This window comes from Trachinotus anak, unplaced genomic scaffold, assembly GCF_046630095.1.
Source record: "Trachinotus anak isolate AG129_WGS33_773 ecotype Australia unplaced genomic scaffold, CSIRO_AGI_Tana_v1 ptg000025l, whole genome shotgun sequence".
Lineage (NCBI taxonomy): Eukaryota > Metazoa > Chordata > Actinopteri > Carangiformes > Carangidae > Trachinotus > Trachinotus anak.
This window is the reverse complement of record NW_027273876.1, coordinates 13,960,269-13,971,353: the sequence shown is the minus strand read 5'-3', so window position 1 is coordinate 13,971,353 and position 11,085 is coordinate 13,960,269. Positions and strand designations below refer to the sequence as shown.

At 38.5% G+C, this 11,085-nt stretch overlaps 1 protein-coding gene across 1 annotated transcript; it reads left to right on the top strand.

Annotated features, from left to right (window-relative positions):
• Positions 1-1,267: 1,267 nt before the first annotated feature.
• LOC139609061 (cAMP-dependent protein kinase type I-alpha regulatory subunit) lies at positions 1,268-10,944 on the top strand. The gene is made up of 11 exons (XM_071463309.1): positions 1,268-1,427; positions 3,067-3,282; positions 4,583-4,753; positions 4,920-5,011; positions 5,098-5,159; positions 5,262-5,308; positions 5,447-5,605; positions 5,848-5,908; positions 6,131-6,252; positions 8,059-8,140; positions 8,402-10,944. Exons 2-11 carry the CDS (start codon positions 3,109-3,111, stop codon positions 8,572-8,574), a joined length of 1,143 nt encoding a protein of 380 aa, XP_071319410.1. The 5' UTR covers positions 1,268-1,427; positions 3,067-3,108; the 3' UTR covers positions 8,575-10,944.
• The last annotated feature ends 141 nt before the right edge of the window (positions 10,945-11,085 follow it).

Sequence of the window (11,085 nt, the reverse complement as noted above, 5' to 3'; positions counted from 1 at the left end):
TCGCGATTGGCTGGCGGTAACACGTCGAGCCGTCCTCTTGAACGTTTCTATTGGTCGAGCCGCTTAAGGCCTTCGGTTGATATGACACCAGAGCTGTCAATCAAGCGGGAGCCGCCTACTTAGAGGAAAGAGTTGTTTTATTGGCCAATTATACTTTCAGTCTTGTCACGAGGAATTGTTTTGATGATTTCATTGGATAAAGACGTGTATCAAGCTCCTTTGCTGCCCGCTCCGCGACACATCAACGACATAGAGTGACGTCCAACTGCAGGACAATGTTTTTTTTTTGTTTTTTTTTTATGTTGTTGTTTGACAACAATGTCATTAACATGTTAAAGGTTTTATTTATTTGTTTGATTTATTAGATCAGTACATTTACTCATTTACTGCACTTAAGCATAATATGAAGTGCTTGTACTTCACTTGTATGCCTATGTTATGCTACATTATACTTGTACGTTTTATTTCAGTGGAAAATGCAGCCTGCTTTTCTCCATTACATTTACCTGACCCCCTTTAGTTGGTTTTACTCTGCATGTGTAGAATTTACAGACAAACCACATGACGATCAGATAAAGTTAGATCCATCAAAATCCCGCTCACACAGGAATGCATCGGTATAATATTGTATATATATTGACAATCTCGGGGCCCATACTGCTGGCTAAACAAGTATTTTAAATTTTAATATTTTAAGTACATTTCGTTGATAATACTTCTGAACTTTCATGTGAGTAAATGAACGTCATGCTTATTGAGTATTTTGATTATGGTGTTACTACTTAATTCCCCAAGTAAGGCATCTAAATACATACATTTACCCACGCATCAGGTGCATAATTTGATAATTATAATAACGTATTGTTTACTTTTATGCACTTCACAAAAATTGATGTGATCAGTTTAACGCATCATTTAAATGTTCTCGGCACTATTCATTATTGTTCCTAGGAGAATTTATTTATCTGGGGAGCCCACTTCTGACTCTTCTTTTCCTGCCAAGATATGTCTTCAAAGTCCCCAAAACATGAGTATACCCTCATATATGAAATTTAAAAAAAAGCCCATGCGCACTGCGGTGAACTAAGTGGTTTTAAATAAAAACAACGCAGAGAGATTCCCGTAATCATACACATTTTTTTTATCAGATATCAATTGATTTTTTTTTTCTAAACTATTTCCTTGACGTCACGGTTTCCGTGTAGTCTCCTTTAAGGTTGCCAGGGGTTACGGGCTCACATGTCAGAACGGGGAGAGTTGACGTCAGTGACGGCTGTTGATTGGTTCTCAGCCGTATCCGGTGGGGCAGCGGTCCAGGGCTCGGGAAAAAAAATCGAAGCGAGGAGGATCTGGTAACGGTACGCTTTGAAAAATATCAACCATCCCGAGTCGCTACCGAAGGGCTCGGCAAGAATTCACAGTTTCTTGTGAGTATATGCGTTCTCTCAGTTCGTGGAACATATGACCTCTGGATAGGTGAAATTTGTTTGCTCCGTCTCTCGTTTGTTTATGATAGAACTCAAGATGGCGTCATTGGAGGAGAGCTTTGCCTTTGCACGGAGCTAGCCAGCTAGGCATCAAACTAGACACACTGTGTAACATTTCCTAGGTCAAAAATAGACAAGCAAAAGCGTGACTAATTTATTATCCATTTGTATTTCGTGTTTGCTGGTTATTTTTTTAATTTAAGATGGATAGTATTTCAGCATTAGTCAGGTCGCTGTAAGTTACTTGGCTGCAGCCGTCAGCCTCCTAATGAAGCCTTCCTGACCTAGACGATGTTACACACAGGGCATTTGCTTCACACTGTCTCTAAAGGCGATAACATTTACTTAGTCTGTACACTACTAGATGCGTTATATCATCAATCCTCCAGTATAGTCCGTTGTCAGTTGCTCAGCAAGGTCATTTGTGCAGCGCACTGTTTTTTTCTAATTTAATTGACAGACTGCTTCTTAGTGGACAGCAGAGGCGATGCTGCAGCTCAGTAACGGAATTAAAGAATTAACATGTTAACTGTAGAGTTTGACTGCTTTAAAGATTTCAAACTAAATAAAACTTACTAATTATATTAGACTGAAGAGCCCTGTTGTTGGATCTTGCCTGTAGTCTTAGGTCTTAATTTATACCACCAGGTCTGTAAACAGTATCATTTGTCACTTAGTTATTCCTGTGGTAGGTTTAGATTAAAGCAAGCCTGCCAAGTTTCCACCACAAGTGTAGTTAGTTGCATGAAGCTTGTGCCAGCCTCATCTTTGATAACATAGCTAGTAATCTCCCTTGGGCCTTGTCAGATTAGAAATTATCCAAATCCTATTATACTGATGCACATGCATGATACACTTGTAGGGACAGGATGGATTGGTCTGTTTTCTCCATAGGACTTGTTGTTCACTCATTTTCTCATCTAAAATGCACACACTGGTTACAGCAGGGCTTTAGAGGCCTTTATTCAGAGATATCTGAAGAAGCTGATATCACAGAGGCTGATCAGATGATTCTAGGGTCTGTCAGGCTATTTTTCTTTTGCTCAGCAACAGTATTGTGGCCTAAAGTGTTGAAACCTCATGCAAGTGTACTTGCTTTTATGGTTTAGTCTGTTTCACAGTGGATTGATTCACTGGCCTTCACTTAACCATTTGTCTAAAATTAGGCCTTGGCTATGATACTGTTTCAGCCATAGCTAGTTACTGAGCTAAAGGGCTTCATTCAGGCTGAGGAGAAACTTAGCTTGTTTTGAGTAAATAAATCCAACACAGACGGTCTGCCTGTCCTAGTTTGTTGTGTGTAGTCAGATCTGTGTGATCACATCATATGACCAGTTTTCAGTTCTGACACGAAGAAGCACTCAGGCTCCATAGTGCCAAAACAACACCCAGTCTTTCTGTGCCTTCTCACTCTGGTTCTATTTTTCTCACATTCTCACGTTTTCTGTCTGTCCAGTTCTCATCACGACACACAGGCGCTTTTATTCTGTGTCACTCTCTGGTGATCCAGTGAATCCATGTTGGGCAGTGATGATCTGAAATCATGCTCCTTCTTCCCATTACTGTCTACTCTCTCCAGTACAAAGGTTAGAGGTCACAGAGCAGGGTTGCAGTTGTCGTCATGGCATCTGGAAGTACGAGCAGTGAGGAGGAGCGGAGCCTGAGGGAGTGTGAGCAGTATGTGCAGAAACACAACATTCAACAGCTGCTGAAGGACTGCATTGTCCAGCTGTGCACCTCCAGGCCAGACAGGCCTATGGCTTTCCTCAGGGAGTACTTCGAGAGACTGGAGAAGGTTTGTGTGTGTTATTGAGTTTTTTTTTTTGTGTCGTTTTTATTGGTCAGTGGGCAGAAAGCAAATCATTATACAGAGAAAGCTGAGCATTGTATATTCTCATATTACACCACACAGTTAGCATCTCATAAGCCAGCTATTTTTTTCTATCATAAACTGTATTCATTTTACACTTGGTCAGACAATATTTCCTCTTGTTTCTCTGGCAAAAAACAAACAAACAACCTAATTAAATCGCTTTGTCATTTCAGCGTGGTGGATGTCACAGACAAAGCGATTTTGCAGTCATTTAGCTTGAAGCTCTTTGTATGTCCATGATGTTATCAATACTTTTGCTAATCATGTTTGGATTTAAAGCGTCTATAACTTTTTTTAACAACTGTCTCCGAGTACAGCAAGTTTAGCTAAGAGTCACGTACCAATAGCTAAAATATTTTGTAATAATAATTATTATTGTTATTATCTAAGTAAATTAGCTCTCTACCTAGCATGCTGACACTACTATAAATTTAGTTGTTGCTGTATTTCTGCACAATTATATGCATCATTTTTTGTTATTTTTGTTCTTCCCAATTGTTTGTGTATGTTGACTTTTTTCCGTTCCGCAACTGTACACAATGAAGTAAATAATGAACCATGATTTCTTTAAACAGTGTGTATATGCTTTGGACAAGATTTTGGACTTCTTAAGTGTACATGTACACCTTGGCTTGCAGAAGCCGTGTTTGAAACCGGATGCTACATGTACTCTAAATACCAGTTAAAATCTAGTTAGGCAGAGTCACTGATGCTTGATTAAATAACTCATTAAATTAAATTGAAACTAACAACTGCACATACAATAAATTAAATTTCACAATTTATTACTATGAATTGGTGACAAATGTTTTTCTCTGAAGCTACTGCTTGGATACTCTCTAGAACCATTTTTTATTTAAGGTAAATTAAATAGTTTTAAGCATCTTTTATGGTTTATCACCATCTTACAAATTTTTTTTGGTGCTCACCTGGCAGTAACCTTCAGATCCTATTGGGAGTGTATTTTTAGCTATACAAAGACAAAGAACACAGAAACTTATATATATATGTTGCAGAATTTGGATGGCTTCATGGTTCCAAAACCCTGGGATAGTTTTAAGCTGTTATTTCAATTGATTCAATGCTTTCTCATGTTGTGTTTTATGTGTTTTATAGACATTGTGTAGCACGTAATTACACATTGCTTTATAAATAAGCCGTAAATCCACTTGAATGAAGTGCAGCAGCTATAGACCTTCCTCACTGACTCCCTCCTTTCCAGGAGGAGGCCAAGCAGATTCAGAACCAACAGAAGGCCAGCAGTTCCCGCTCAGACTCACGTGATGAGGAGGTGTCTCCACCTATGAACCCTGTGGTAAAGGGTCGCCGGCGGAGAGGAGCCTTCAGCGCAGAGGTTTACACAGAGGAGGATGCAGCCTCATATGTCAGAAAGGTACGAGCAAGCAGCTGCACAATTTACTAGAGTGTTGCAACACTTCTATCTACAGCAACAATCTGATACTATCTGTGTTATGAGAAGTTTTAATGCAATTTGGCTGAAATTCTTCAGCGAGTGAAAACATCCTAACACATAACATGTCTGTGTGTTGTCTTCGAAGGTCATTCCAAAAGACTACAAGACGATGGCAGCATTGGCCAAAGCTATCGAAAAGAATGTGCTCTTCTCACACCTGGATGACAATGAGAGGAGGTACCTGTGAAACCGTTCAGTGAGGAAGTTTGGATATTTGTGTAACTGTGTTCAGCTTATCAACTCACAAATCTTTTTCCTTCCAGTGACATATTTGATGCCATGTTTCCAGTCACCTACATCGCTGGGGAAACGGTTATTCTGCAGGGTAAGGCTACATCTTATCAGTGTTTAACTGAATAAAGAATCATTGAAAAGTCAGGTATGTCTGTGTGACTGTGACGTTAACACTATCATTGTATGCATTCAGGTGACGAAGGTGACAATTTCTATGTTATCGACCAAGGGGAGATGGATGTGAGTATCTGATTCTCAATGTGTATAGACAGAGATGTTGAACTAGTTCCAAAAATGTTGTGAAGCTTTTAGTTTTTCCTTCTTCCTTTGTCACTGCTGCAATTGAATACCTTGGTTTCTACCCTGCTAATCTCACAGGTCTATGTGAACAATGAATGGGTGACCAGCATTGGAGAAGGCGGTAGCTTTGGAGAGTTAGCCCTGATCTACGGCACTCCGAGGGCAGCCACAGTCAGAGCCAAGACCAATGTCAAGCTGTGGGGCATTGACAGAGACAGCTACAGAAGAATACTTATGGTGAGGAAGGCCATCGTTCAGAAAGCTTGGTTGGGAAATGTTTTTGGTCTTTTCTAGTATTCTAGTTTTTCTATGTATATTCTTTTTTTGCTGCTATAACAACCAAATATCCCTATAATTGTCATCTAACTCTCATTAAATGTCATGTCTTTGGCATCACTCTTTTTTTAAAGTTCATGATCCTAATTTTTAACCATTTCATTTTTATGCAATTACTCTAATACAAATATTTTTCTCTTTAGGGAAGCACTTTGAGAAAGAGGAAGATGTACGAGGAATTCCTCAGGAAAGTGTCTATTTTAGGTGGGTTCATTTTTTTTTTATTTTATTTTTTTCATCAGCCTCATTCCAAAACTTAAAAATAAAATAAGAGAAGCGTATTACCTGTGTTTGGTGCTGAGATTAAAATAACCTAAAAGAGAATACAAAAATATCTCACCTAAAAACAAAACCACTGACTTTCAGAAGAGGTTTTTTTTTCTGTCATTTCAGCTGAGAACTTTGTTCTGTGCTCTCCTTCCTCAGAGTCTCTTGACAAATGGGAGCGTCTGACAGTCGCCGATGCCTTGGAGCCTGTCCAGTTTGAGGATGGACAGAAGATTGTTGTGCAGGGAGAGCCTGGAGATGAGTTCTTCATCATCTTAGAGGTAAACACGCAATCACTAAATCTTTCCACACATGACTTCATACAGGCTACATTTGTCACAATACCGTCTGAAGAGATGACACGATAAGTTAATGCATGTAGCACAGTTGTTTGTTTGTGTTGTTGGGGTGTCCATGGTTGTTGGTTGTTTTATTTAATCAGTTCTGTAGTTAGTCAAACAAGTCAGAAGGTGTTGGATCCATTTAATGCTGTTCCATGTTTTTAGCTGAACTGTGTCAATCCAAGTTACACACACACACACACACACACACACACGCACACACACACATGCACGCACGCCCCCTGGTGGTGGTGCAAAAATGTGGCTTTGCGCTCAACACACATTTGATCTACAGCTGAAATGTTGGTTAAATGAGTGGTCACTTGACAGAAAATTAATCAGGAAGTATTTTCATTATTGATAATCATTTAAGTTCTTTGAGATAAAATGCCAAATATTTGATGGCTCCAGCTCCTTAAATATGATCATTTGTTGCTCTTTCTTTACATTATTGCAGTAAACTGGCTAATTCTGGCTTAGTGGGACATATAGACAAATAAAGCCATTTGAAGATGTCACCTTTGACTCTAAAAAAAATTATGACAGGCTTTTTTTAATGGCATTGTTGATGATTTGTAGACAAATTTATAAATTGATTAATCAAGACAATAATTGGCTGATTAAAATCCAATTATGTAATGATGATAATAATTATGATAATTAAAAATAATCATTAGTCACAGCTCCAATTTGAGCAAAGTATAATAAATAAAACTAAATATAAATCTTTCTTATTGGTATTAAACTAATGTCACTGCAACAGAGCCTAGATGCATGAGATGACGTCACTAAATGACTTACATCTGTCTTTCTGCTTCTGCTTGAAAACCTGTTCAGTTCAGCGTTAATTAGTTTAATTGATTGAAAATGGTGTCTTAATATGTCATTTGAGTATGATGACTCAGGGTCCCTAAAATTAATTGGTAACTCTTTATTATAAAGGTAAAAAAAAAACACATGCCTAACCAATGTGTACCTAAAGCATGATTCATGGTTTAAGTGTCATGATGGATGCGTCATGAATTCCTGTTGCTCACCGTTGAGAAATTATGGCGAGTTAATGTGATTAGTTTATGCCTTAATGGATGATTAATGAAAGGTCCCTTATTGTAGAAAGTGAGATTTCCATGTCTTTTTTTGATTATAAAGCAGGTCTAGGTTCTATGTGAATACTGTGAAAATATCAAAGTGCTCAGTCCACTGAAATGTACACAACCCGTATTCAAAAACAAGCTGTCAGGACTTCTGTAACTTTGTGATGTCACAGGATAGCAGTTACTGCCTTCAGCCATACCGTAAGCCCCGCCCACCTGCAGCCACTGTCCAGCCCTGGAGGATTTTGTTTCTCTGAGTCTTTACTTGAAATCTGCAATATTTTTATTAAATCTCTCAGAAAACAGTCAGCCAATCAGAAAAGAGGCTCAGAGCGTCTCTCCTGATTGGCTCACCGACCTGTTGTTGCTAGAGCTCCTGAGAGAGGAGATGTAAAACTACATTGACATTGTTTTTGGTTCTTAAAATCATAAATATATCTTCTCATGGATGTCAACACTTCAAATAAAACACCTGAAAAGTATGTAGAATATATGGAACCTTGTTAAGGATTACCAATGATTTCAAAACCTGTTTAATAATATCAGATGCACTTGTTTACAAATGAACCCTTATAGAGATGATGATGAATTTTCTTCTGAGTGAAGCTGGTGCAGCCAAACTGATGGGTGTGTTTGTGTTTGTGTTTTTCAGGGTTCTGCAGCTGTGTTGCAGCGTCGCTCAGAGAACGAGGAGTTTGTGGAAGTGGGGAGATTAGGACCTTCTGACTACTTTGGTAAGAACTAAAACATGATCTTAACAGGTGTTTATTTCATTTAATCATTTAGCATTAATATTATTTTTGTGATATTGTTGTAAGTGAAAAAGAAAAACTCTGCACTAGTGGCTCTAAAAGTGTAATTTTGTTGCATTAATAATTGGCCCATCCCAAAATTAGTTTCTGTCGGTTTTGTCGAAGACATTCTGTTTGTATATCACTGAATGATTTCCATTTTTTTGAGATTTTAAATTGTGTGTGTGTTTCTCTGCTCTCCAGGTGAGATTGCTCTGTTGATGAACCGTCCTCGTGCTGCCACTGTGGTCGCCCGCGGCCCCCTGAAGTGTGTCAAGCTCGACCGGCCTCGCTTCGAGCGTGTCCTGGGTCCCTGTTCAGACATTCTCAAACGTAACATCCAACAGTACAACAGCTTCGTCTCGCTGTCTGTCTGAAGGGGGCATCTCTCCCCACCCTCCCTCTCCCTTCACCTTTCTCCCTTCTCCTCTCCTTTTAGACCTAGGGTCCACCAATGCAATTTGCTTTTTGTCACTTTTTTCTTCTCTCTGTTGACTTTTTTTCTTCCCCCTCTTTGTTTTACACACACAGATCATTTTGTTGTTACCACCCGTCAGGCAGAGGTGACTTTTAGTCATTCACCAGCGCTTGTACCAGCTGCTGTACGCTACCTTGTAGGCACAGTTACATCACATGTTACCTATGTTATATATGTATTTGCTGGTTACGCTTTCTTTTTGACTTAAACACAAAACAGGATTGTTTGGAGATCTGAAAGACATTTGGGTCTCAGACTGATGAGACAGGACAATCAAACTTTACAATGGCGCTTTTGGTGAATTTGTTACAGATTTATGTCATAGATTGAAGTGAAGAGGAATGCTTCTTCCCCGTTTAAGAGTTTCCTTCCTGACATCAGTTAGCCTGATTAGATAAACGGCATAGAGCAGAACCTAGAAACTATAACAGGCAGGAAGAATACGACTGCTTCAACTTTTGTTTTTAGGTTTCAGCTGTGATTATGATGCTCCATTTGTTATTTTTGGTTACCTTACCTGGTTGGTATGATGAGAGGATGATTTTGCTTAGTTTGGAGAGAGCTTGTGCAACTTAAGGTTTTTATTTAATTGTGCAGCTACCAGGCTAGTGCCAAATGTTGATTATTGTCACACACTAAAGACGCATAGCCGTGGAAATGCAGTGCGTGTTCTGTTCCCTGACTATTTGGAGCTCCAAACAGGAAGTAGTTATTACCCTGATTGTCCTCTTAATTGGTAGAATGACCATACAAGAACTGCCTTGACTACTCTGAGGAAAAAAAAAAAAAAAGAAAGGGAAAAAAAACGAGTATTAAGTGTATTTCAGTATTCATTTTTTTTTTTAGTATATACCAAATAACTTGGTCACTCTTCTGCTATGGTTTGTAATCAAAATGTTATCATAGTATAGTTAAAACGATCATAGTTCTATTATTATCATTGACTAAATGATAAACTTATGGTTTGGATTGATGGTGATCTTAAAAAATATGTTTAACTGTCTTTTGTAAACACTTATTTTTCCATAAATTCTATTTTAGGTGTCCAGTGCCACAAAGTAAATAAATGCTTCTTCTTGTCAACTGACAAAACAGTATGTAATTGTATTGTGTAAAACGTCATGGGTTAAATCTTTTTAAAATAGATCAAAAGGGTGATTAAAGGTTTATTGAAGTGAAGAGAAAAAAAAAACTAAAGAGATGGTTTATGAATTTTTAGGACAGAAGTATTTATGCATCAAAGCATCACAGGTGAGCTGACAGGCAGAGTGAGCAGGTATTTATTTGAAACTAGTGTCATTGCTTATTGCCTATTTGAAAAGGTGGCTGTCTTCTCATCAGAGTAGCTTGTGATCTGTTCTCTATGCTTACTTGGCATGATGTTTTAGGCATCCAGTGATCCGGTATGAATGGAAGTGTGAATTTAAAAAACCATGCCCTGCAGCTGCATGCAGGAGCAGGTCAGATATTTGGTTTGTTACTCCCTAGCTTAACTGCTTCATGACTATTTAGGTGGCATAAAATGTTATGTCTGTCTGTCTTTTTTTTTTGTTTTTTTTTCTTTTAAAGATCTTTACCAAATCACACAATGTTGACTTATGGATTATAGACTTAACTCTTCATTCCTGCCTCACTGTCTGTTACCAGTTTCTGTTTTGTCTCATTCAAAGCGCTTGTATGCGCTTTGAGAATTGAGATCAATGTTTGTACGTCTAAAAATATTTGATTTTGGTGCCGATTGCAGGGTAGTCAGGTTAGTGATAAGAGTTTTTCTTAATGGACATGAGTGTATTTTTCTTTACAGTTAAATCGAGCATCTTCATCTGTTCCCCCTAACCCTCAGGTTGTCCTTGTGGATGTGGTTACATGTGGATCTTTGTTCATTGGCAACACATCCTGTTTATCCTGATCCACAGGAAATGACTCCGTTAGGGGCAAGGGTTTGATTCACCTTTGTCGAAATATTGTTTTCATGTAAATAGCAGCAGCATCGGTTTTATTCCAAAATGTTTTTAGCCACACTGCAATTGTCCCAGTTTGCCTTAGCTTACCTAACCTGGGCTTAAAGTAGTAGTTGGTCACTCCTGCTAGCCCGACCTTCAGTGAGTTTGTTAGACCTGCAGCGCAAGAGAGCTGCAGGTGATCAGAGGACCATTCTTTTTCTATTCTACCCTGTATTCAGTTTGACCTCCTGTATGTGCAAAGATGTTTCTCCTTTTGGTATAGATTGTTCAAGATGGCAGTTTAAGCAATAAAAAAGTAAAAATGATTCAGCTTTTTCTCAGGCTTCGTTCTTTATTTACACCTTTTGATTGTGTTACTGCTGAGATAACAGTGGTTGAATTCATGATGCTTATTAACAAAACTGTACTTTAAATGTCACTAGTCTAAATAATGCGGAATTTGTTAG